Genomic DNA, 27,019 nt, shown 5'->3' with positions numbered 1-27,019 from the left:
CTGTGGTGCAGCGGGGAGGAACACTGGCTGCAGAGGTTGGCGGCCACAGGACCAGTGAGACCCTGCACACTAGGGAAGCAGGAAGAAAAGGCCATGGCTTCTCTCCCAGCACTAATCCCAGTGTGAGGAGGTGAAGGAGCCATGGTGTCTGGGGGCATGCTGGGCATACCTTGGAGGGGACCTGGGGCAGGAGGCGGAAGGTAGCGGGAAGCAGCAGGGCCACCGTGTGAAATCTGACTAGGAGAAGCCTCGGGGATGTGTCCAGATGCAGAGTTGAGGGAGAAAGTGTGTGTGCAAGGGAAGGACATGCTGGGGCTCGCCTGTTGTCTCGTGGCCTTGGAAGAAACCTTGTTTTTTCAGTTGTAAAAGAGGAATGGCCACTCTAACCCCTCACAGCCTGCAGGCTGTAAGCAAAGGCCCACAGGAGGAGATGTAGGGATAATGTGCAGCAGGGCCTGTGGGGATTCCAGGGGGCATGTCTCAGCTGCCTCGGAAAGGCCACAGGTAATATCCTAGGGACTTGTCTCCAGGGCCCCTTGCAAGTGCTGGGGCCCCCAGGCAAGGCAGGACTAACGAGTGGGGGAGAGGTGCACGGCAGACCCCCAGAACCAGATGACTAAAGGGGCTGGTGGTAGAGGTAGCCCCATCTGGCCCACGTGGTCTGAGCCTTGTGTCGGAGTTACCAGTAAAAGACAAGACAGGAAGTGCACAGCTTCACAACACACCAGCCCCAAGACACCCCCACACAAAACTCTCTAGAAAGGGTTACATGAAGATGGCCTCAAGTACGGTGTGATCTTTATTCCATGACAATCTTCAACTCAACACAAATTTCATCTTTACATAGGATGGTAATTGTACAAAGAAATAAAATGTTTTTTAAAAATCCGATTAAAACACTGATTCCGCCCACCCCCCAGCCCCACTCCAATGAAGGAGGCAGGATGGAGGGTAAGGTCAGGGCAGAGGAGAGGAGTCCCGCCTGCACTGAGTGGCCGCCTCCCGCTCCTCCTCAGGACCCACAGCCAGCTGGTGCGTTGAGGCCCGGCTGGCACTTCCTGCACAGGAGGCTGCCCACAAGGAGAAGTGAGTGGGCACTGTCCTCTCTGGCTGTTCCTGGGGCACCAAGCACAGGTGACAGCTTAAGTCTAATGTGCTTTCAAGTTCAACCAGCCCTGAGCGTTCTCTGCCAGATGGAAGCCCCATGGGCAAGAAGGAGAGGGTCCCTGGACAGTGAAGTTGAAAGGACCCTGGAGGAGAGCTGGCATGTGGCTATGGCCCATGTGCACTGTGTGTGTGCGCGCAGTGTGTGTGTGCGCGCAGTGTGTGTGTGCGCGTGTGTGTGTGTGGGGCAGGGGCAGCATGCAGGCCTGACACTGGGCATCCAGGCTGCCATTTGGTCCAAGAAAGCAGAATCTTCCCAGAAAGACAATGCCAGCAGCTCCCCAACTGTCCTGTGGGAATCTGGGCATGAAGGCTCTCCCGCCTGCCCCCGTCTCAGCCAGGCGGGACTGCAACAGGAACACAACAGGCGCAGGCCAAAGGGCAGCTCAGAATAGTTTGTTTGGCAAACGGAGCTTGACTGGAAGCTGGACGCCCAGAGAGGATCAAGAGCAGCCCAGGAACTCCTGAGCATCAATGCAGGCCCCGGGAGGCTCTGGTGAGGCCAGGGCCAGCCCCTGCTTCCACAGCAAATCTGGGGCAGTTGCAGCTGCTCAAGCCCAGGGAGCTGAGGAGAGCTGCCAGGGCTCCCACGCCGGCGGGGAGCCGGCACCCGAGGGCTTGCCCATGGCGACAGCCCACTTCCAGTTTCAGAAGAAGGCAGGCCTTTAGGAAGCACCCACAATCTACACTTTAAAAAAGGAGAAAAAATGAAAAGCCCCTGAAACGCAGATGCAGTTCCTTAGGGGACTTTTCATGTCAGGCAGTTTTCTGCTGAGATGCTGGATTTGTGACCAAAAAAGGGCCGGTATTTATTTTTAGAGCAAAAAAGCCTATTAGTGCCTCTGGGAGGGCTTGGATGATGTGGCCACCCTCGCCTGCCCCAACCCCAGGGGCTGTCGTTATTCTAAGGGACTGAAGACGGGAAAAATGTTCACACTGTTAACACCAATCAAAGGTGTCCATGGGGCAGTCCCTGAGGGTCAGTGACACCCTCTCCAGTCCACCAGCCCAGATCCGCCCCCCTAGAGGAGGTGGGTGGGGTGAGGTGGGGTTGGGGGATGATGGGCCCAAGGCCCTTCACCAGTGCCTGCCCGGCAGGTCCTGCACACTGCAGCCTGGTTCCAGGAGGTACTTTCCCTATGTGACTTGAGAAGAGGGAGGCCAAAGAAACTGGGGAAATGCCCGCCAGGCAACTTAAGCTTTTGGAAATGCACGGGAACAATGGGGACGGAGGAGGAAAGACTCCAAAAGGCTTAGAGTCAGCGGTGGCTCGAGCCTTATAGGGTATCAGTGAGAAACATGCTGTGGGAAGAGCCTCACTGAGCCCTCCAGGATCTAGAGGCCTTGCCTCTAAAGCTCCCACTCCTTATCTGGGACAGCTCTAGAGGTCAGAGTGTTCTTCTACACACTGAACAAGAGCTCTCCTGGACTAATGTCACTGCGAGGTTCAGGAGGGAAGTAGTTAGGGTCCAAAGTCCCAGAAAAAGAGGGATGGGACAAAGAGAGAAAACATACTTGGGGTCTGGCTTTGCACACAGAGCAGCACCACATGAATGCATGTGTGGGGGATTGTCATCACCCTCCAGGAGATGCCACCCACCCAGAGGACCCCAGAGGACCAGGGAGGCTGGGCAGGACAGCCAGGCAGTCTTTACACAGGGAGGCCCAGGCTGCTGGCCAGGCAGGCAGCCTTCCCGAAGGCGGGACTAGGCGTGTGCTGCTGGACATGACTAATCCACCCCGGGGGACAGGCCCAGGGCTCTGAGGAATTCCATAACTTGATGGAGTCCTGTCCCTTTCACGGAAGAAAATGGACTTAAGCTATAGCTTGCTGGGAAGGAATCTGGAACTGAAGACCGTTTTATTAAGAGTCCGTGTCCAATGATTAGGCAGGACCTACGTAGAGGGAGAGAGAAACCAGTGTGAGAGAAATGGTGTGGAATGTACCATTTAAGTCACAAGAACAGAAGAACTGCAGACCGAGCCAGCCTCCTGCACCCTGGTGGCTGATGGGCACAAGAACAGCACTGGAGACTGGAGCCCTGCTAACCATAGGTAGGGACAGACCCACCACCCCCTTAGAAAGGTCACAGAGGCAGAATGCATGAGTGCCTCGGAAACCACCCCCAGCCTGTTCAGCTTCTACAGAGGGGCTTTGGCCCCCACTACCAAGCTCCACGAGTGCCCTGCCTGTCTGAGCGCACGCCGGCATTTCCTTTACTGCCCTCAAGCGGCTTCTTTTGAATTTGAGTGGTGCCCCTGCCCTGTCCCACCAGACAGGTATGGCAAGCCAACTAGGCCCCTGCTGACTTTGAGCTCATCTCACATCCAGGGGCTGCGCACTGTCTATTCTCAGGGAGGCAATGCCAGCCCTTCCACCTGGGTCCCCAAGAAAGGAGGTACCAGAATGCAGGATCCCCAATGGAGGGGAAAGAGCAAACAGCCTCATTTCTGCATTCCTCCAGATCCCCCAAACAAAAAGTTCAAACTCTATAAAAAGCAGAACCTATTATATACACTGTTGAAGAGGAAGAAAAAAAGAAAAAGAAACACATTAAGGAATAAAGTCTTGTCCTTTCTTTCCTTTTCTGGGGCATCCAACATGGCTCCCTGGACCAGGGAGGGGCACTGGGCTTGTTCCCACCCACGCAGCAGAGCAGATGCCTCTGCTGGAGTCACGGATGCAACCGACGTGCTACTACTCCCTGGCCCCTGAGTGCGGGCATGGGAAAAACCCGCCCACTGGCGGCCTCTCACTCCGGGCCACATTCCACAAGGCTCACCCTCACCCGCCCATGAAGCCCCAGAATCCCTCCAGCTGCAAATACTGGGTGTGTAGGGGGGAGTCACCTGCCTGTGCAGACGGAAAGGCTACTGCCCCATCTTCAAGTCTCTTCCTATTCCCCCACCTTCAGGGTTCTCACCCTTCCCCTAGGTAAGCGCCACACTGTGGAGGAAGCAAGCAGCAGGCCTGGAGATGCGACTAAGTGCCTCAAAGACCCTGGGGGTCAGGAAGCTGAGGCTGGTTGTGTGGTAAGAACGCCCCATGGCCTCTGTCTGCACTTCCCAGCTCGAATCTTTCCAAAACATCAAGCATTCCTTTTTCCCCTGGAGCCATTAAGAAACACCCACACACTCCAATCCTGGGAAAAGGAAGCCAGGAGACTAAAATAGCTGGACTGCGCTCCCGCTCCAACTAGAAGACCAGACCAAAGCCCAGGAGGCTCTCTCACACCTCCCTGAGACCCTGTCCCAGCCCAGGTAGCTGAGGTGAAGGGGGTATCCCTAAGAGGAATATAAGCTGTGGAGACACCTCGGCTCACAAAGACCTGTGCATGACACTTGGGAAGAGCCAGATGTCAGCAATGTGACAAGTGAAAGCTAGAAGATTCCTAGGACATGCCCTGCCCCATATGCTGGGCAGACCTAACCCCGCTGCTAATGACAGCAAAGCCACAGTACTGTCCACAGCCCACCTGGGACAGTGTCTTCCTCCAGCCTGATCCCCCCAGGTCTACAGATGCCCTAGGGGTGGTGGGAGGGGGGCATTTGTGCCCTACCCCTGCCTGTCACAATACAGAACCCTCAAGCAGCTCCAGGCTTTAGCTGGAATCACAGCTCAATGAAAGACCCCAGCCCAAGCACTAGCTGGAATCAGAGGAAGTGGTAGGGCTGGCCCACTGCACTGCATGCTGCCGGGGCAGAGGGTGGGGAATACATGGTAGCCTGGGACCCAGCTGGGAAAGCAGCACCCACCCCCGCCATCCTCCTCCTGCCTGTGTTCCGTGGCTTCCTGAACTGGAGCCTGGCCGCAGAGGACCACTCCACGCCTGCATCAGTCTACAGCATCCTGGTCTATGGATAGGTGCCAGGAGGAGTGTTCAGTATCACACCCCCCAGCCTCAATCTAGTGACTCTGTTCGGTTTCTTTTGGTGATTCATGTCTCAGGGCCGTGTCAGCGGAACTAACCCCGTAGTATAAGTGACAAAAATAGGCCCTTTCAGGAATTTCGGCTCCAATCCAAATGGAAACACAAGAACAAGGGGGGTTGGGGGAAGCTGCAAATCAATTAGGCCCCAAAATACCAAAGGGAAATAATGTTCCCCCAGCCTGACCCACTCCCCCACTAAGGCAGAGCTGCCTGTAACTGGCCATGGACATCAGGGCTGCTGGACTTCCTGGACCCAGGAGAGCAGCTGCTGAAGGAGCTACGCCCCCTCTGCCCCCCCGCCCTGAGAATGCAGAGTCCTGTGCAGGACAGGGCAGGAGAAGGCTGCATTTATTGGTGCCAGGATGTGGGTTCCCGCTTCGGGATCTGCCGTACAAAACCCTAGCAGCAACCCCGCCTGAGAGCAGAAGCACCCTGCCGGCCCACGACACAGCTCACTCAGTGCACACAGAAGGCAAAGGAAAGCCCCTGCTGGCCAGGACTGCGAAGACAAAAGGGAGCCAGGCAAAACCCAAGGTGGGGAGGGTGTCTGGGAAGAGGGGAAGGCCAGAGCCCAGGCAGCTGCGCGAGTGGCCAGGGCTGGACCGCCACAGCCTGGGAGCCTGGGAGCCAGCGGCTCTGAGACCGTAAATCTCGCCCTCCTTCCCGCCAGGACAGCTGTTCCCAGGACTCTCAGATTACTTGTTGCACAATCTTTCCACTTTTTTAAAAGTGGGGGAGTGAAAAAATAATAAAATCTCAGCAGCGGGAGGAGGGGTGTGGGGCACTCATTCAGGAAGCCAGGAGCGTTCCCAACTTCTCTGCCAAAGCAGAGGAGCCCAGAAGAGGGACGCAGAGGACAAGGGCAGAGGCCACGACCACAGACTGGAAATCAGAATATGATGTCCACAGCCCTCTAAGGTGTCTTGTCTTGTGAGGGCTAAAGTAGCACCCCCATCACAACCATGCCATGTCATTTTAGTTAATCAGGTCCCCTGACAATTTCAGCATCTGGGGTTTCCACTTGGTCACTGAGATCCTTAGATGCAAAGGCTACAAAACCTCCGGTAGGAGCAGTCAGCTAGAAAACAGGAGGTGCAAAAACTCAGAGGAAGGCAAGCTGGAGGCTCGGCTGGCACCGAAAGTGAAAAGTCAGCGGCCACCAGGAATGCTAATTGGATCCAAGAATACAGCCATTCACCCCACTCACTGTGCTGCGAGTGGGGGCCCTAGCTTCGGGTGGCAGAGCCAGCCCTATCCTGGGCAGCCATGGGGTGCAGCGCCTCCTGCTGGCTGATGGATTACAAAAGCAGTGTGGGGAGAGTGCTGGTTAGAGATGAAAGTGTGAAGGATGGCGACAGGGAAGGCCACGAGGCCAGTGAGCTGCCCAGGGCATTCTGCACAGTTGTGCTAGAGAATGTGGGCATCTGGAGTCCTGGAGGGTCTTTCAGCCCACTTCAAGGCAAGTCTCCTCACTCACCTGGGAAGCAGAGGGCACCAGGCTGTCCAAGGGAAAAGGAATACTGACGAGACCCGAGGTGCCACCTGCCCCCGCCCCATCTGTGCGCACACACCTCAGAGCAACATGGCTCTCCCCAGCTGCTGTGAGGGGTCCTCAATCTTCCTTGGCACGATCAAGTTATTTACATGCACTGATTATTGACGGTTAGCATTTATTTCTAGTTAGAATAAAATCCCAGGGATGCGACAGGCCCGTGGGAAAACATGCAGGAGTCTACTGCCAAAACACAGGTTTCCCACTGTGGATGCCCATTCCCCAGCCTGCCTGAGACCCTAGGGCCAGCTCTCAGGTGGTCTGCAGCACGCCAGCTCACTGACGCAGCTGCACCAGCCTAGTGGCAACCCCGTTGGCCATAAACACAGGATGTTAGCTCCATCGCTCAGCAGGGGCTGGTCGCCAGGCCTCCTGGGCACCATGGCTCCCTCCCTATCCTCTCCTCTGCGCCAGCCTGAGCATCTGTGCCCCTGAGAATAATGAGGAAAGTGCACACTTGGAGGAGAGCAGACCCTCTCCACTCCCACCTGGCACCCAGAATTGCTACCTGCCTCCACCTCCCACTGAGGCTGCTGCTCAGAAGGTTGGCTCTAATGCAGAACCCAGGGTCCGACGTGCAGGCCCACAGGGCTTGAAGAGAAGGGACTGTTAGAATTGCAAGAAAGACACGCCAAGTCCAGGTGCGTGTGGAGTTAGGGCAGATTCAAGAGCAGCCAACACAGCAACGAGCACACTCTGGGGAGGAGCAGGCAATGGCCGGGGCCCAGCTGATGGCAGGGGCCAGCAGCAGACTGCTCCATATCCACCAGAAACCAGCGAAGTGTCTCCCTGAAGCGGCCGCACTGCATGTGACTGTGATATGGGGAAGGCCCTAGGGACACGAAGTCTCCTCTGGGGCACAAAGCTGGGTACGGTCACCTCAAGGTCAACAGCACAGCCTGGGCCCCCATGCCCACAGTCCTCATGGCCCAGCCTCGCCACCCACCATCCAGGGCTCCGCAGTGTCAACGCCCTTGGCCATCTGTCCTCCATGACCAGCCCCTGGCAGGGACAGCATGACGGACAGGCTGAGAGAATGGACACTGCTGCACAGAATGCAAGGCTATCCATGGCCCCAGGGAGACGACACAGACAGGCAGACAGAGGAACCCAGCAAGTTCTGGGATGGCCGTCTCTGGGCTCTAGCATCCCGGACACAGGTGGGAGGAGTTTGGTAAGACACATAGGACACAAGTCACCTAACCTGTTTCGGAGTCTTCGCTGTCAGAGGAGCTGGACTCACTGGAGCTCTCCGACTCTGAGGATGAGAAGCCCTTCATCTTGGAGGAGCCGGCAATCACATCAACTTTCTCAGCTGCAACCCAAGCAATGGGAGCTGGTCAGGCAGGGCCATGGCCCAGGAGGCCGCTGTAAGCCACATGCACACCCCATCCATCTGGAGGAAGGACCAGTGAGGAGCCTGTGCACGGTGGGCCCAGGGGCTGCTCCTAATTGCCAGCTGCCACTCCCAGAACTCACGTGGCCCCACAGTTCCCATGGGTAGACTGCGGACATTGGGATTTCAAGGTTCCTTCAGTCTCTCAAAGTTCCCTTTGGGGGGTTTATCAGGGATTCAAGAGACCAGGCAGAGGGGTAATTTCCTAACACAAGGTACTGCTGGGCATGAGGCTTGGATTCTCCCAGTTACTGTTCTGACAGGGGAAGAAGAGGATCCAAAAGGAACATGCTGCCCAGAGGTAAGGCAAGGCAGGGAGAGACCCCAGGGGGTCTCTCAACACAGCTGTTCAGACACACGCCGGAATCATCATGTGGTGTGCCCCAGGTAGGGGCCCAAGGATCCCAAGAGCCAGTCTGGGCTGGGGACAAAGACTGTGCAATGCCCTGACACCGGATCCTAAGTCCTCAGAGGAAAGCCGTACACCAAGATGAGCTGTGTGACACAAAACAGCTGCTTGGAAGAGTCCAGAAAGGATGCCACACCTAACTGTCCCTGCTAGAGAGGGACAAAGGCCGGTTCAGTGCTGCATTAACCATCGGTACACAGGTCCTGGGACCCTGCAGACCCGCCTTTCCTCCTTCCCCAAAGAGGCCAGAGGAAGACTCAGCAGCAGGCAGCCTGGGTCGAAAGCAGCTCTGGTTTAGAACACAGCTTCAGGCAACAAGGTGCAGAGGGGCCCCAGACACCACCAGTCAGAGATCTAGAAAGACACTGACAGCCTAGGGGCGAGGGTGACGTCACAACCTTTCAGAGATTTCTGTGTCAAGAACACAAATATTATAATTGGAAAAAAAAAGCGCACAGAGAGTAGACTGAGCAAGGAGGGAAGTTACTGAGGGGACCCACAGAAGGATCCCCACGCCCAGAGGGCCCAAGCACACCTTGAGGTTTCCTTTTCTTCCGCAAACAGGAGGTGACATAGCGCTCCAGCTCACGCAGTGTGGACGGCTTCAAGGTCTCAAAGTCGATCTCAATCTCATCAGGGTTGGAGTTCTTCAGCGAGGGCTCCCGTGACTGGATGATGTGCACCACGCGGCCCAGCTTCTCGCCGGGGAGCTTGTTGATGTCCAGGCTGAGCTGCCGCTTCTCCTCATAGGACATAGGCTTGCACTTGTCCTCTTCCTCCGACTCATACGTGGGAGGGGGCTTGCTCTTCATGGGCGCTGGCTCCTTCTTGCTATGAAGGGACGATGCACACATCATCAAGAACGGGCCCCCTGAGGACGCCAGGCACTCATTCCTCCACATGTATGTTGGGGTGAAGGGGTGCCGGGGGCGCCCTTCCCATACCCCCCACCCACCGGCCTTCACAGGAAACGGGGAATTGGCAACTCAATCTCTGGGAGCACCCAGTAGAGACTGAAAGTCAACTGTGATTGCAGGCTGCCTGAGTGGGGGTTGTGCTACAGCCCCATCCTTGCCGCCCATCCCCCTCAACGAAACATGGTGAGCTCCGAAGGCTCATCCTACAGAAAGGGGCAGAGACAGTGCAGCTAAGTCCTGTGTGCAAATGGCCACCAGCCTGGCCTGTGGAGTCACGCTGCAGAGGGGCAGCCTCCGCACCCAACGAGGACGGGGAGGGGCAGTGGCCCACACAGTCTCAGAGCAGGCCCTGGAAGGAGGGTCCCCACCCAGGGCAAACTCAGGGGACACAGACCTCGCACTGCTGTTGCTATTATTTTTCTTTGTCTTTTTGGGAGGAGGTTCCTTGGCTTTGCTTTTTTTATTCTCTTCCACTTCCTCTTTCCTTTTGTGCTTTTCTTTTTTCTTTTCCTTCTTATCTTTCTCCTTTTTCTTTGGTTTGTTCTGCTGGGGCTGAGAGAGGGCTGCAAGCTGCTCGTGCACGGCTTTGAGCTATGGACCAGACAGACAAGACACACACTCAGGGTTAAGACCACTTTTCTGTCACCCAAGACCCAGGCGACTGCTCCAAAAAACATGCACCTGGGGCATCAGGGTGTGTAGGGGAGGCAGGGGGAGGGAAGGCCCCCAGCTCTGCATCTGTCATGTTAACCAGATTCCTAACAAGCCTATCTCCACCCATTCCCTCAACTCCAAAGATTGCCAGTGTCCTCCTCAACAAAGAAGCTGATCAAGCCGACAGACACTAAGTCTCACAGCCATCCTGATCCCAGAAGGAGGGCCCCTAAGAAGCTAACTAAGAGCATACAGACACGTCAGGCACGAAGGGCCTGATGACTGGCTATAGGGAGAGGAACAACCAGGTAGCCCCAGGAGAGGCGAACATCCTGGCTCAACCTCCTCCTTCCAGACATTGAAAGGATCAAGCCACCTCCTCTCTGCCCAGAAAATGGCCACGTCACTCCCCATCCCCAACTGCAAGCTCAACACAAATATCACACATACGTGTATGATCAACATGCACTTGACCTAGCAGAGGGGAAAAGGCCACAGGCGGTCCAGTGAAAATTCTGCTCCCTTGGGAACTCAGAGCCAAGAACATCTCTTAGAAACTTCGGGGGAGGCCACCCTGGTCCATGGACTCTGGGGATTAAGAATGGAGCCACCAACGTCCTCACCTGCTCCTGGAGCTCAGCTAGCCGCTGGGCTCGCTCCTCCTCAGAGTCATCAGTCGAACTGTCACTGTCCGAGGAGCTATCGCTGCTGCTGTCGCTGGACGAGGGCGGGGCCACAACCTTGGTGGGAGGGGGCACTGCCGGGGAGGACACGGCCACCACTGGTTCCTCAGGCTCATCTGGCATCTTGGCAAAGCGCATTTCGAACACATCCTGGTGAGAGAAAGACACGCTGTGAGGGCTGCTGGGTACCCAGGCCGCAGCCTAGCATCACCTGGCCTCACTGGCTGCTGGGGCCAACTCAACAGAAACCAACCGAGGGCGAAAGAGGATGGTGATCCTCTCTGCCGCCAAGATGGGGGGAAGGGCCTCCGAAAACTCTCGCAACACTCCTCTCAAATCTCACTTTGAAGAGCAAGGTGGTCCAGATGTAGCCAGGCACTTACTCCCTGGAGAACACAGCCAAGGTAAAGACATGAGACCCAGGCCACCAAGGCAGCCAGCCCACTGAAGTCTGGGGGTGCTTGACAGATAGCACTGGGTCAAGGGCACCCCCAAACCGCAAAACAGCCAAAGCTCCCGCCAGGTGCGTGGTGGGGAGCAGGAGTCTGTGGCTTGAGAGGGTGTTCCAGGCAGAAGACACAGCACGTGCAGAGGTCCCTGGTGGGAGTGTGCCTGCCACAAGCACACCTCCTCTAGGGGACTAGGCTCTGTTGTAGCAGACACGGCTCTAAGTTGGTCTCCTCATTCCTCAGATCGTCCCTGCAGCACTTAACCAAGCAGGGCTGCACCACTGGAGGAGGCACCTCCAGCGCACGCGGGACAAGGTAAGAGAAGTTTAGGCAGCAGGTGTGGGGCACTGAGGACAGGCTGCAGGAGGGAACCACTGTGCGCAGGAGACCCTAAGACCTTTCAACCTAAGATCCAGTAATCAGATGGAACCACATGGGGTCATGTAGCTCAGGGAACAGCAGCCACACATGGACGCTGGGTCTGGCCACACATACTGCCAGCCAGCTGGCAAGTCCCTGCCCTACCCTGGGGGCGCTGTGCTCAATCCAGTGATGGCTCAGGACAGAGGCAGAAGCACAGGCCTCGCTTCCCAGCAGAACTCTGGGACCTGCTTTAAACCAGGAATAAACTGATCATCGTGGAAACACACCATGGCAAGGACCTTCCCCCAAATGTGTGTCAATGCTTCAGAGAGGACCGTAGCCCTGGAACCCCATCCTGATGGCTCAGGAAACACTCCTTGAGGTTTCCTCTCCCACGCTGCTGGAGCAGACATCCCATATAACTGTGGTGTTGATTCCCTCCCCTCCAGGCCACACGGAGCATGACTTCCTTTAGCCAGTAACTTTCTTTCTTTTTATTGAGACAGTCTCACTCTGTCACCCAGGTTGGAGTGCAGTGGCGCAATCTCAGCTCACTGTAACCTCTGCCTCCCAAGTAGCTGGAATTACAGGCACACACCACCATGCCCAGCTAATTTTTGCATTTTTAGCAGAGACAGCGTTCTACCACGTTGGTCAGGCTGGTCTCCAACTCCTGATCTCAACAGATTCACTTGCCACGGCCTCCCAAAATGTTGGGATGACCAGCGTGAGCCACTGTGCCTGACCCAGTAACTTTTTCTTTCTTTCCTCCTTCTTCTTTTTGGAGATAGGGCCTTACTCTGTTGCCCAGAGTGGAATGCAATCAGTGGCTCAATCATGGCTCACTACAGCCTCATCTTCCTGGGCTCAAGAGATCCTCCTGCCTCAGCCTCCTGAGTAACTGAGACCACCATGCCAAGTTTTTGTGCAGACAGGGTTGTGCCATCTTGCCCAGGCTGGTCTCCAATTCCTGGGATCAAGGGATCCTCCCACGATGTGGCCTAGAATGTAGCCTGAGGCCTACAGTGAAAAGTGCCAGGATTACAGGCATGTGCCACTGCACCCAGCAAATAACTTTATTCAGAAATAACTCCTTGAGCAGGTCTGAGGCAAGGAAGAAGATACACAAGAAGGGATGACCAGAGACCATCACCAGTTAACCTGCCAGGAGTAGGGCCCAAGGAGGAAAAGGTGGGGGGTTTCACATCAGACTGGAGGCCCTAGTGAGAGAGTAAGACAGATGCCTAGCCCTGCAGCACCCAGCTATGTGCCAGGTGGGTAGTGTTCTGGATGTGGGTGGTCTCAGGTCCCAAAATGACTCCAAGAGGCAGCTGGGGCCACAAGAGCTTCTGGAAGAGCCAGGCCTGCTGCCAAGCAGCAGGGAGCAGGTTAGAGAAGTGGGCCTCAGAAGTGTCAAGACATCATGAAGGGAGATAATCAGCTCTGCCTCCCAGGACAGAGGGAGTGCCCTCTACTGAGTGGTAGCTACTGCAGTGAACTAGTCTGTAAGCCTGGGCCAGCTTTGAGACATAAGGATGTCCTTGTTCCTCCCCACCAAGTGATGACTGCTGTGTAAATGGTGGGGTGGGGGCGTATAGCATTCACTCTGAGGCCTCCTTCCATTCCCTGGGTGCCCATGGCCCTGGCTCTCCAAAGGCCCCAAGAACAAAGAGCAAAGAATACAAGACACAAAGCCAGCTGGGATGAGAAACTAACATTGGTGGGACTGGGAACTGCCAGCTTCCTGGCGTGTCCAGTTGCGTGACCCCGTCATCCTTCACTTTCTCTTGGACGTGAGAACTGCTGTTGTAGCCTGAGTGGAGGGCACCCTGGGAAATCCACAAGCCAGTGGGCCCAGGGCTGCTGTAGGAAAATCTTGCTGTGTGGCTGCAACACTCACATGTCCCCAAGTAACAGCTTGATGGTAAACAGCAATGACAAGTTCCCTGTTCAAGGAGCTCACACTCTAGTTGGAAACCGAAAACCGAATGAATACATGGCAGCAATGGGTTGCCATGAGCTGGAAGTGTGCTAAGACCTAAGAGTGAAAGAACACAGTCAGGGGTGCTGTGGGGCCAGCGAGAAGAGAGTAAAACCTGATTCAAGATGCACCCAGGGCAAGCCTCTCACAAGGGAGGATGGTGATGGTGAGGGGTAGCAGGCACCAGCATCCACCATGGAACACTGAGTGCAAGCATTCTGTTGGACTGACAGAGACCCAGCTGAGGCCCAGCTCCCTGCCCGGCATCCCATAACCTACACCCCACTCCTCTGGAGGTCTGGCTCTGAGGTCATGCTTCTCAGTTTCAGCACACCCCACTGGTTTCAGACAAGTATCTTGGCTGTCAGGCTGTGGAACACAGGTTTTCTCAAGGACCTCAGAATTTAGAGGCTGAGAGAGAAAAATAAAGTGGCTCCTTTTCCAAGTAACTTTCCAGATAAATCCCACTTCTTGGGCCCAGCCAAATTAAGAGACCCAATTAAGCAGGTCCCAACAGGTCTTGAAGAGGTGAGCAAGGGCTGGGGCTTTGTCCCTCCCCTTCCCTGATGGAGAATTTGCTCTCTACCCCATGGTGATGCAGAGAAAGTAGAGAGAAGTAAGAAAAACAAAGGCTGAAATGCCACAAACACAACTGCCCACTGAAGAGAAGCCTGCCCTGGAACCCTCCACATCAACTCTGCTGCTCAAAGAGAAACACCTCCGCCAAGCACTGGCAGAGAGGTACCCCTCCCCAGGGCAGGCAAAGCAGGCTGGGCCAGAGGCAGCCCACCCACAGCAACCCCTACCCCTTGCCTGCACTGGGCCCCCCTTAAGAGTGAGGCCTGTGTCTACTCCAGTCCAGCACCTGTAGCCCGTGTGTAGAAGAAACTCTTCTGCTGCAGGGTCTGTGGTGTGACAGACATCCCAGTGGCCTTGGTAAACTCTACATTCAGGCAGGTTTCCCAGAAGAAGAAAAATGCAAAAAACACTTAAAACCCAAAAATCTTTGTTGGAGAAAATCTGTGAAAAGGAGGTGGCTCCAGGGTGCAGGAGAGGACAGGAAAAATGAGATAAAAATGAAGAAGAAAGGGATAGAATGCATCAGAAGGTGCTTTCTCTTTTCTTTCTCTTAGTAAAGTAGCTCAAAACAGTCACCTGTGGTGCTGGGAGAGAATCTGTTTCTGCTGAGTTCTTCCTGTGAGGGTAGATGAAGGGCATGGGTATCAACGTGGGCAGTGTGGGCAAAAGCTGTGCCCCTGTCTTCTCAAGAGAGTGGGAGAGAGGGAGCGATGGAGGAGCTTAAGGCACAAATCTGAGGGCGCCACTGCCACTGGGCGGCACTGAACAAAACCTGCATTCAAATTTAAAAGCCTGGCCGGGCATGGTGGCTCACGCCTGTAACCCCAGCACTTTGGGAGGCTGAGGCAGGCGGATCACGAGGTCAGGAGTTCAAGACCAGCCTGACCAATATGGTGAAACCCCGTTTCTACTAAAAATACAAAAATTAGCTGGGTGTATTGGTGGGCGCCTGTAATCCCAGCTACTCAGGAGGCTGAGGCAGGAGAACTGCTTGAACCCAGGAGGGGGAGGTTGTGGTGAGCTGAGATCGTGTCATTGCACTCCAGCCTGGGCGACAGAAAGAGACTCCATTGCAAAAAAAAAAAAAAAAAAAAAAAAAAAGGAAAGAAATTTAAAAGCCTCAACTCCTTCAAGGATGGGAAATGCAAACATGAATGATGAAGGGGCAATGTTATTTGTGAAGAAGGCACACAGACACTACCAAAGTGAAGAGAGGGCAACAACTCCCCAAGTCACAGAAAATAAAACTAAGGAACAGGCCAGGTGCCATGGCTCATGTCTGTAATCCTGGAAGTTTGGGAGGCTGAAGTGGGTGGATCACCTAAGCCCAGGAGTTTGAGACCAGCCTGGGCAACACAGTGAGACACCATGTCTACCAAAAAATACAAAAATTAGCCAGGCATGGTGGCACACGCTCACTGTTCTAGCTATTTGGGAGGCTCAACTGAGCACAGCAGGTTGACGCTGCAGTAAGCAGAATGAGACCCCGTTTCAAAAAAAAAAAAAAAAAAAAAACCCTAACAAAAAGTAGAAACAAAAAGCCCCAAGCCTGAGCATGCATTTAAATAACAAGAGACACATTCATACTAGTAAGAAAGAGCCCAACAAACTTCACAAGGGAAGTGTTTATCCTACCTCAAGAGTTTGAGCACGTGTCCTCTGAAGCCAAGGCAGCCCCTGATCCACGGAGAACAGGAGACACAGTGCCTTAGGTCCAGTGGGAGCAGGTATGGGGTGCTATGGTGGGGAGTCTGGGACAACACGAGGACCTAGTACAGCTAGGAGGCAAGCAGGCAGTGGGGCTCTGGTGACCTCTGCCTGGCACAGATCTGCAGGTCACCAAAGGCTTTCCAAGTCCTCACTTCTGCCCTGGAAGCAGATGGCTGTGAGAGGCAGGAGTGCAGAAGTCTGCTGAGGCCTACAATGAGCACACCAGCACCTCATGACGGCAGGTGGCCCCGCCCACAGCCTGCTCTGACCTTGAGAACAGAAGCAACCCATGGCCTCGGGGAGAAGAGGCTGGGAATTTTTATGATCATTTATCTACAGTTTTAAATAATTTAAAAAAGAAGATGGGTCTGTAATCCCAGCACTTTGGGAGTCCGAGGCAGGTGGAACACTTAAGCCCAGGGGTTCCAGAACAGCCTGTGCAACATGGCAAAACCCCACCTCTTTAAAAGAAAAGAGGCAAAATTAGTTGGGCACGGTGGTGCAAGTCTGTAGTCCCAGCTACTCGGGAGGCTGAGGTGCGAGGATCGCTTGAGCCTAGAAGGCAGAGGCTGCCGTGAGCTATGATTGTGCCACTACACTCCAGCCTGGGTGACAGAAGGGGAGACCCTGTCTGTTTCCAATAATTAAGACGGCCCCCCCCACCCACACACACACAAAAAGATGATAGTACTAAATATTGACTTTATTCTCCAAAATTTTTAACCCAATCTTAACCAAAGAAAGCCGTTTTTTAAACTTACATATTTTTTCTTTTTTAAAAAAATAATAGTTTACACATCTATGCTGTCATCTCCCCTCCCTGTCCACACGTGTATTTCACATTGTGCACCACCCAGGCTCTCAACTTGAAGGAAGTGGCCCAGGACCCCCCATCAGAATTGTGGCCATGTGGAAAAACAACCACTCTGCAGCTAGAAGGCTCTTAAGGCTCTGGTGGAAAGATGTCCACAGTGCAGATGTCCTCAGCTCACAACTGTGACAGCGCCTACTTGGCAAGAGTGCCCCCCACTCCCGAACCACTTGAGACAGGTGTGTTTTGTAGGAGAGACTGGGCCATGCACAACACACACCTGCTCTTCCAGCCAAAAGCAAATGAGTGCTGGTGGATGATGGGGGAGGGGGCCTGCAGTGGAACACCCACTCTGCTTTAACTGAATGATCTCAACTTAAAATATGTACACTAGGCTGAGTTTAGGCACTTTTTTAAAGCAACATGGCATTATCCCAAGGAAAGTGACAGAAAAAACTGCCAAGGCCCACAGAGGTGTGATCCCACGAGGACCTCAGCTCGCTCTGCTGAGGGTGGCTGTGCCCTCCCAAGCCTCACCTGGAGCTTGCGGGCCATGGCCACCACCTCGTGGTCAGGAGGGTTGTACTTATAGCAGTTGGAGAACATCAATCGGACGTCAGCACCAAACTCCTGAGCATCACGGTACTCACGGGCCTCCAGTTTAGACTGGAAAACAAGACAGGTCCCTGTTAGCTGTGTCTGCCCAAGTGACCATGGAGAAGTAACTGGCAGCAGACGAAAGAGCTGCCTAGAGGAGCAAGTTGGTTTCTTGGCTCTCAGTTTTGTCAAGACTCTAGTGGGGGACAGGCCATCATCCCAGTTCTCAGCCTCAGGGCTGGGACTGGCCCTGCCAGCATCCCAGCTCATCTGCCTGGCTCACAGGCAGGTAGATTCAGAACCCACAGGAGGTGGAGCCTGAGCCAGAACTGAGGGGGAGAACTGATGGAGAGGGCTGGGCCCAGCTCATCATGATGACACAGTACAGGAGCTCGTCAAACGGACACAGCACTGTTCTTTGCTCTGCCTGCCCCATGTTTGGGACTCCACTCCCAGAAGAAGACACACGTAGTTAAGTTTTAAAACCAAAAAGGTCTCAAAACACTATGGTGAAAATGTCGGCACTTACAGCGTGCCTCCCACACAGAGGAGAGAGCAAGGCCTTCCCCACCACAAAGAGGCTGGCAAGGCCACCAAGTCCCAAACTCTCATGGAGCATCTACTGTGTGGGCAAGGTACCCGGGGCCCCGGGCAACCAAGGCCAGAGGGCTTGTCTTGCTTTTCCTCAGACTAGGGGAAGGGGTAGCACAGCCATCCGCAGCCACAATGGCCAAGCACGGGGTCTCAGAGCATGTCCCACAGTGGCCAGCAGGGGGCGCTCAGTTTCTTCGAGTTGACAGGAAAAGCCCACGCAACCACCGTTCCAGGCCTAGGCCTCCTCTTGGACTGGAAAGGCTAGGAAGGCTCTGATGCGGAGGGACAGCCTGCCCACCTTGTCCCTCCGCTCAGGCACATCTCGCTCACCTTGATTGTGCTCATGTCCATGGGGTGCTTGATGATGTCACAGTAGTCGTGCAGGCCCAGCGCCTCCACGTCCACAGGCTTGTAGAAGGGCCAGGCATAGGCGGCGTGCTTCTTGGCAAACATCTCCTTGAGGATGCCGCTGCAGCACTTGAGCTGCTCTGAGACCTTGCTGCTCTTCTCTGGCGCTGGGTGCTGCTGAGAGTCGGGCACGTCCTTCTTTGGAGGTTTCACAGGCCGGCTGCTCTCCCGCCGCTGGCCCAGCTTGGTGGTCTTGGGCTCCGGGGGCAGTGAGGGTGGCTCGTGAATGGGGTCGATGGTAGTGGGGGTGGTGGTGTCTGCTTTCCTCTTCACTCCTTTCTTTGTCTGCCAAGAACATGGACGCCAACAGGCACAGTCAGAAGTGGCAGCCAGCACAGCTGCCCTCAGGGTCACCCCCAAAGCCATGCCCTGTCTAGGGGCCCGACATTCACGCAGGATGGACCCAAAGATAACTGCACAGGCAAAGGGCCAAGGACAGGCAGACGGTGTCCCACCACTCTGCTCTGCAGCTGGGACAGGACCTGCCTGTGGCAGGAGAAAGCATAAAACTGTGTGCTCACTTGGAAGCCAAGGGACCTCTGGAGGCTGCTTACTACCTAACACTAGGGCCTCTTCCCAAGTGCCCAGGGGAGGCACAATTCAGAGACTATTTAGATGGCACATCTGCAAATATGTACAGTCTAAATTAGAGAGGGGCAGGGGGGCAGGAACCCACTAGGAGGTGTGACACAATTATGGGATCTTTTGAGTCAGCAGGGCAGCTGCTTCTGGGCTGCAATTTCAACACAGCAAGATCTCCCCAGAAACACCCACCAGTGGCCAGGACCCAGGACAGGCTTTGTGTAAAGCATGGGCAAGGACAGGGTTGCTCTCCTCCCTGGTGACAGCAGCCCTCCAGAGTCCAGGACACTCACCTTCACAGGCTGTGGGGTGGCTGCGATGATAGGTGGGTGGCTCTGTACAGGCTGGGGAGCTGGAGCGGGTGGGGGTTGTGGCTGGGGGGGCACCGGCGGGGGTGTCTGCAGTGGCTGGGGAGGCACCACTGTCATGACAGGGGTCTGGACGATGAGGTCTGGGGTGACGGCAGGGAAGGGGTGAGGCGTGGCCTGCACAGGAGGAGGATTCGGCTGAGGGGTCTGGGTCTGCGGAGGAGTTGATGCTTGAGTTGTGTTTGGTACCGTGGAAACGCCAGGTTTTGCTGTCCCTACGAATCATAAGAAGACAGGGAGTTACAGGCCATGCTAACGTCCACATGCTGGTTGACCTTGTGGGGACACACAGCACACACAGTGAGCGCACATCTGCGTGCTGCATTTGCCTGAGAGATGAACATCCCAGACTCCACTCTGCCAAACCCGTCCACCTGTCCCTGGGGCTCAGAGAACAGCAGAAAACCGCACTTCTCATTTCCTAGGGCGTCCTGGCTGCAACTCCCAACTCAGGCACAAAGACCCCTTCATGAAGCCTGGAGGCCTAGGCTCAAGGAGCAGGAAGCACACGCTGACAGGGGACAGAGAGCGGGAAAACACTCAGAGCTTCCAGGCACAGCTGCCCTTGTTCCCAGAAGCACTGCCTTCTGAGTAAGAGCTTCTGGCAGGGAGCCGGCAGTAGCTGCCCTCGCCAAGGTTTCTGGAAACTGGCAGACCCCCACCTCCTCAAGCCACAGGGGGCAGCTGGACTGTTGCCATTCATGACTGCCTCCGGCGCTGCCTCCCAGCAGCTGTGCAGGGAGTCCAAACACACAATGGTCACGTGGCTCACCCAACCAGCTGCAAAAAGTGAGGGATTATGGTCAGAGCTCTAACAAGAGCGGATGGCCCAGGGTGCGAATGCCTGGGAGCATAACCTGGGCCACCACATCCTTCGTGTGCATGCTGGCTGCCATGAAAATGGACAAAGACACCCAGTGCCCTCATCTACCAGCTCAAGCAACACCCATGTTCTCTGTGCATCTCAAGGAGCAAGGGTGAAATTCCGCTGAGTTTCCCATTTCTCATTCCCCCGGCACAACTGCTGGACTTCTTCCAGACTGGAACAGGAGGTGCCACCAAGTCTGTCTGCCCAGCGTGCAGCCCAAACCCCTGGTCCCAGGGAGTGAGGACCAATATCCTCATGTAAAGATAAGGGATGTGACTTACATGAGGATCAGGGATGTGATCTGATATGTACAAGAGCCACAGGGTGACATGTGAGACTAGTTCTCCTTATTTACCTTTGGGTGCAGCAGGGGATGCAGCAACCCCCTTTCTGCCACCACTTCAGAACAGCATGGGAAGCCAGGTGAAAGGCTGCTGCTCAGAGAAGCAAACAACTCACACTCAGGGACCACCTTGCAAATGTCACCCTTCTGCAACATGGAGTTGCAAAGGACAAGATGTGGACAGTAGCTGCTAGTTTCCTAGACAGAATCATTTCCTGGAGTGCGCAGCTCTGCCAGCTGGCCCCTGGAACCCTGTGTCAGTTGGGGGTGGTGACAGGCAGAAATGGATGCGGAGGGCTTTCATTTCAGATGACTGAGCATCAGAAGCAGGGATAGCTCTGACACCAGTGCATTAAGGTAATTCCAATTCCCAACCTCAAGGTTTAGAACTGAGAGTTAGTTAAAATGATTTCTGGTCATGTTACTGTCCTTAAAATGGAAAAGTAAAAACCACCTATGATACTGGTAGGGTCAAGTGTTCAAAAAATGTCAAAGTGCTTTGAAAAGTTACACTTTCTTTTTATCGTAAATCCATCACCTACCCTCAGAAAAGGCAGGGCCCAATTATTTCTGCTTAGAAGAGGCCACAGGGCCACATGACCCTGTGGGATGGATCCAACACCAAACCCAATCTCACATGTCCAAACACGGCATGCAGTATATAATGTCACCACCTTCCTGCCACTCCCAGCCCCCCACCGAACTTGGAAAAGGGACAAAGGTCGGGGAGAAAGCCAATTTACTTGCTATTTCAGTACTCTACCTGCTTCTTTCCTCCCACGTCCTCTTCCTTTTGCCTGGACTATCATGATCTCGGTTTCTTCTGTGGGTAGTTCATTTATTTTTTGCAAGAAGAGCTTTTCCAGAGCTTCTGCCATTAAGACTATGTCATCTCCAGGCTGGATAAGGAGACACAGGGGTAGAGTCAGATGGCCCTCCCCTCCCCACCTTTGTAGACAGGGCACCCCATGCCACCCCCTGCCCCCAAAGCATGAAGCGTCGTATTCCGGGTCCTTCCCCGATCTGCACCCAAAGGAGCCACAATGGCTACACTACCAGGTATCACAGAGGCTTGTGTTCCCACAGGTGTGCTGAGCCTACACTTGTCTACCTACACCTCCCTCATCTTTTAAGCTCTGGCCTGTCTGAGAAGCCATCCTAATGCCTTAAGCATCTGCCAAGCTCAGCCAATCACTGAAAGGGGCCCTCCTTTGACACAATTCAGTTTCACCAGAAATACTTGAATGACACAGGATTTCTTGCCATGATACATTAGCAGGGCCCCAGCAATGCTCCCCAATGTACCCCCATGGCAGCTTACCAGGACTCTGGGCACTGCACATCTCACACTAGTTTAGGGGTCCCACTCTGTCACCTCATCTATAACATGCTGTTCCCACTCAGTTCTAAACTGAGAGCCTGGTCTGCACATTTTGCTCAAACCTAAGTGGTGAGAGCTGAGACTTTAAAAAACACAGTAAACTTCAAGAAACTCACCTACCCATCTCTTCTGGGCATTTTTACCCACTACACCAGCAGAGGTCAAAAGCTGAGTTCTGTATAGTGTCTCCCTCCAGAGTCGTTCTATTTGAAAGGGTTGATTTTAATCACATCTGTGGTCTGAACTGTAAACAAATGATCTGGCTTCATGGCACAGCCGAGCCGAAAGGTTTGGCTACGGGGTTAGGAAGTGACCTTCAGGTCTACATGTAGGATCGGGGGGACACTTCATCTATGGCCAAGAGTTATCGACAGTCATGTCCACAGTTCCAGCAGACCATCACCCACAGAGCAACTGAGCTCTGCGCCGGCCCCATCACACCCTCTCTCACGTGGAGGTCTGTTTGGGCACACCTCTGCACAACTACATTTTAGCAGGCTCTTTCCTAACAATTTACATCACCCAAATGGACTTTGTCATGAGTCGCCACTATTCTCCTCACGCCTTCTCTACTAGACATGCTCAGGAACCAAAATCCCAAGGGCACCAGAAGCACATGCTTCAGGCTAACAAGGACAGCTTGCAAGTTCAACATGGCCAGCACCCTCCTCCCAGCAAAAAAGCCCATACCCAGCCACAGGCACAACCACAGGTCTCATTACCTCTACCTCCAAGGGTCTCCTCTTGCCAGACTCGAAGCCCAGCCACACCCAACACCCCTGCCCACGGGCTCCTGACATGCCCACTGCCGTCGCCTCTCCTCCACTCTCCCCAGGGCAGCTGGACACCCACCCCCATATCTCACCTTGTTGTAGATGTAACAATTTGTAAACATAGTGTTGAAGTCCTGGATACATTCCTGAGCATTCCAGTAATAGTTGTTTTCCAAGCGCTTCTTTATTGTTCCCATATCCATAGGCGTTTTAATGATCTTATAGTAATCCTGGAAAGCAGAGAGCAGAAGTCCAGTGTCACCTAGGCAGCCAGGCAGCACAAATGCTGGGCTGGCCAGGCTGGCCTGGGGACCTCACCCTTGGCTGCTCCACAGGTAAATCCACGGGAACCACAGCTCCTACTGGTATCAGCAAGTGATCTCAAGGGGGAACACCAAAATAAAGTGGAGTGGAGCAGGGAAGGGTTCCTGAATGCTGGAGAGTAATTCAGAGGGAAACATACACGTTTCCAACTGCTCTATCTTGGAACAGGTTGCCTTTATTGAAATGCACATTTTTTCTTTTTATAGATGCTAAAATATTTTCACTTTTAATAAATAAGGGGGAAACCAGGGAGCCTTTTAAAAAGCAATCCTCACCTAGTAAGAGAATCCATGGCAGGTCCTACTTGTCCCCACCATTTGAAATTTTACATGTCCATAAAATGCAAATTTCCCTGGCGCCAATGCTGGAGCCCACTCTTAACCCTTGGCCCTGGCACTCCTGCCTCCTTGTCACCATGAAGAGCTGCGGAGCATAAGCTTCCACCCTTAGTCAAGTTCACTGGACTTATGTTTCTTTCACTTGCACACAGTCTACCACTAAGGATTCTTTAGTATCCAGATACAGTTGAACGACCACGTTAACTGCCAAATGACAAATCTGGACAGCCTTTACGATCCTTAGTTTAAAAAAAAAAAAAAAATTGGCCATCCCAACCCTCAAACCTTCCGATCTTACTCTCTTTAGGTGCCAAACAGAAGGAGCCAGATAACAGATGTAAATGTCTTAAAGTCCCTGAAATCAAACTGCATCATTCTCACAACTTTTTCTCTAAATCTAAACCTATTTTCTAAAACTAAGTTCATTTTTAAAAACAACCACAGAAGGAATGTGGGGACAGATCAAGCAGTACCTGAGTTTCCAAGTGTAAGAATCACAGAGGGCCAGGCAGGGGGCTGCACCCAGACAGCAAGCCCCTGATGACTAGACCAGCTCAGGCTGTTGGCCTGACCCACTGAGAGCCAAACTTTCTGAGCCATCACCCTGACTGGGGAGAGGTGCTCCCGTAATTAAGTTTGAGTGGCGTATCAGAACCAAATCCAAGTGGAGTCCCAAGGTAGAGGCACAGGCTGCAGATGGAGAGGCTGTTGCAGGGAGGAGAGAGCAAGTATGCTAACAGCAAGCACTGAGGCCCTGCTCGGGAATGGTAGTGGACAGTGTTGGAAAGGCCAGCACAGGGGATGAGTGTGGAGTTTTGAGATGTTCTGACATCCACCAGAGAGGCAAGGGCGACCTGCTTACATGTAAGGGTTTGGCACAGGTCATGGAACTGCCCTGGGGGTGGGGGCTACAAGTGTATGCCTGGGTACCTTAGGCAAGTGGTCAAGAGAGGAGACTGGAAGCAGACTATCGACACCACTGTCTATGCTCTGACCTCCTTCACCAAGAGAACCAAGTCTGAATAGATCTATCACAGTGGACATTTAGATTTTATTCTATGGCCAAAGGCCACTGAATTGGCCACAGTGTGTCACATGGCTCAAGGGCAAACAGAACAGTAAAGAGGAATTGGGGTGAAGACAGAGGGAACGGTGGTGAAGAGGAACTGCCAGCCTGGATAGTAAGGTTTAGGGGCATGACAGGAGATCAAAATGCGGGTGAAGACCTAGAAGGCATCAGAAAACAGACAAGGAATACTTTTTGGGGTGGCCTTAACATCTCCTGAAGAAGGAAGTCCCCGGAAAACAGCTTTAGCATGACGATGCTCCTGATCAAGCATCCCCTTTGGCTCAGCCCCCACCAAACGCCCTGAGACCACTCTCATCCAGCAAGCTCCCTCCTCTGCTCCTCACTCTTCCATCTCTGAAGACATCAGATCAGGGCCACCATGGATCAGTCCCTTCCTTTTATGTCTGAGCTAATGAGGCCAACGTCAACAGTCATAGGGACAGGTAGCTTCACACTCTGCCCAGAGCAAGAATGTCCTGGCCACTCTCCGGCCTGCACTTCAGAGACTGACCTTGAACTCCCAAACCCCATGGCCTAACCAACCACCCATACCTGTCTGTCCCGCTGGTCAGCACTGTTCCCTCAGCCTCACCTGGGATGCTGTTGCTTCCTGGCAATCTCAAGTCCCCCAGCCCTTCCTTCTCCTGTCTTCACCTTCTCAGCCCTCCCTGTTTCAGTTCCCACTGTGTCTTCTTGTAACAAGCTGACCCCCCTGCTATTCTGGCACTGATGCGTCTCCCTTCAAAGCCAAGCTTCTTGAAATGGTGGCTTCACATCCTCACCTTTGCATTCACACCGTCGCAAATCTGGTTTCTACTTCTGTATCACGTCTTCCTAAGGTCACCAATGCCCTCCTAAAGGTCAATAGGATGGTCAGGTCGGAATCCTCATCTCTTTGACCTCCCTGTAGCTTCTGATGTTGGAATCTGGGGAAATGCTCTCTTCTGTAAGCCTTCTGCCTTCCCCCCAACCCCTAAGGGCCTCACAGCGCTCTGGGTTCCACTCTAGCCCCCAGCTCCTTCTCTCCTGGTTCTGTGCATCTGCTCTGAGAATGTCACTCTCTATTATGGACTCTGCCCAGCTCAGCTAGAGACTGGTGCAGTGAGCTCCCTCAACAGTCTCCTTCCCGCAGGCCAACACAGCTGACTGCCTCCACTCCTTATCTTGGTCAATAGAGAGTGGGGCCCCTCTTTTGCCTCCATACCTTTCCTGAGCCAGCTCAAGACCCAGACACATACTGCTCTCTTCTGATTATCTTCCCCCGAGTGCACGACACGTATTCAGTGAACCAATAGCACCAGACAGTTCTTACAGACACAATGGCTTTAAACTTGGGAGTCCGGATGCCTGGCAGAGGCTAAGGCCGCTCCTATACACGAGTAGCTCTAGTGTGCACACACCAGCCTGGGTCAGTGGCTGCAACCACCTAATACACTTGCCAGGGGGTGTACGGGACTTAGCAAACAGTAAAGGACAATTTAAAGACAATTAGTCCTTGGTGCTTTAAAGAAAAGAAGAAAAACTAAAGCATTTCTTCCATCTGCTCCCTGAGGTTCAGTTGGAGATACAAGTTGTGCTTGCAGAACAGTTTGCTAGGGATATGGGCAAATGGAAAACTCTCTAGGGAAAGAGAAGAGGGGTGGGCTCACAAAAGGCACAAAAGCAAGTGTGCTGCAGTCAGAGGGAGGGAGGGCAACACCGCCTGTGCAGCTGCAGCCACAGCCACCTTTCTCCAGCTGGGGTCACCTCCATGTACTTGCGCTCCCTGGGAGGTAATCCACTATTTTTCCCCACTGTGTGCTCTGGGTGACAGTGACGATGATGCTAGGTGACTGCTATTGCGGCAAGCCAATCCCCCTCTAGCATAGTCTGATCAACTACGTCTACTTATCCTTGATCAACTACGTACACACCTGAGAAAGGAAGGGGCCAGGATGGCCAAGTGCTCTGACTTCAACTCACCATGGAACTGCAAGTAGATATGTAGGCCTTCCTTTCTCCCACTGCTTCAACCTCTACACAATTTTCCCCAGGATTCCAATATCTAAGAAACCAGTTATTGTGAAGCCAATTAACTTGTTCTTTCTCCCCGATTTCAACTGATTAGAACTGCTGAAACCACTCACTCAAGGGCCGTGAAGCTCTCACCACGACTCCAAATGCATCTCCTACCCTCCCCCAGGATCTGTCCTGACCAGGAGACATGCAGGAGGAGACCTTGACGACGGCAGCCCTGGGCCCTGCCCACACTACTCACAGGGAGGTTCAGCTTGACGGCATCCACAGGCTGCTGGAAAGGCCACGCAAACTGGTGTTTCCATAGTGTCTTGAGCACCACTCTGAGCAGGTATTGCAGTTGGTTGGTCTGCCTCTTGGGCTTGTTAGGGTTGGAGGTCTCCGGGGGCGGGGGGTTGGTGCTGGCTGCGTTGGCTGGCTGAGGTTGGGCCTGGGCCTGCGTTGTAGACATTTGGGAAGTTTCTAGTCCATCCCCCATTACTGGCAGATTTCTCAATCTCGTCCCAGGGCCGCTCTCCGCAGACATGCTAGTGATCCCATCACATTCTTCACCAGGCACTCTACAAAGGAAAAGAAGAGTCCTCGTGAGAGATCAGTTAGCAGATGGGCACTGCTCAGAATGACAAGTCCTTCTGGCTGTGGTCTCCAAGGACTGAGCTCCCCTGGCAGCAGCTGGCCAGGTTGGCCAGAGGGGCCACCCCATGCTTTGACTGAAAGGGTTCCAATATCTCCTCTCCCCAAAGACTTACCCTCCAGCA

The 27,019-nt window shown here is 53.9% G+C and overlaps 1 protein-coding gene across 3 annotated transcripts in view; it reads right to left on the bottom strand.

Moving 5' to 3' along the window:
• Nucleotides 1-27,019, bottom strand: part of BRD4 (bromodomain containing 4) — a 98,591-nt gene that overhangs the window by 9,433 nt on the left and 62,139 nt on the right. For 2 of the 3 annotated variants that reach the window (XM_050769449.1, XM_050769448.1), the window contains exons 2-11: nt 26,503-26,821; nt 22,607-22,744; nt 21,124-21,259; nt 19,075-19,364; nt 18,122-18,484; nt 17,138-17,266; nt 10,648-10,857; nt 9,765-9,961; nt 8,989-9,284; nt 7,853-7,963 (exon numbers count right to left, since the gene is read on the bottom strand). In XM_050769449.1, the coding sequence (XP_050625406.1) occupies nt 7,853-7,963; nt 8,989-9,284; nt 9,765-9,961; nt 10,648-10,857; nt 17,138-17,266; nt 18,122-18,484; nt 19,075-19,364; nt 21,124-21,259; nt 22,607-22,744; nt 26,503-26,787 (2,155 nt within the window). In that variant the 5' untranslated portion in view covers nt 26,788-26,821. Of the gene's footprint in view, nt 1-765; nt 3,061-7,852; nt 7,964-8,988; nt 9,285-9,764; nt 9,962-10,647; nt 10,858-17,137; nt 17,267-18,121; nt 18,485-19,074; nt 19,365-21,123; nt 21,260-22,606; nt 22,745-26,502; nt 26,822-27,019 lie in introns of those variants that run through there. The other variant, XM_050769450.1, reaches the window with a different exon arrangement.

This window comes from Macaca thibetana, chromosome 19, assembly GCF_024542745.1.
Source record: "Macaca thibetana thibetana isolate TM-01 chromosome 19, ASM2454274v1, whole genome shotgun sequence".
Lineage (NCBI taxonomy): Eukaryota > Metazoa > Chordata > Mammalia > Primates > Cercopithecidae > Macaca > Macaca thibetana.
This window is presented reverse-complemented; position numbering and strand designations above follow the sequence as displayed.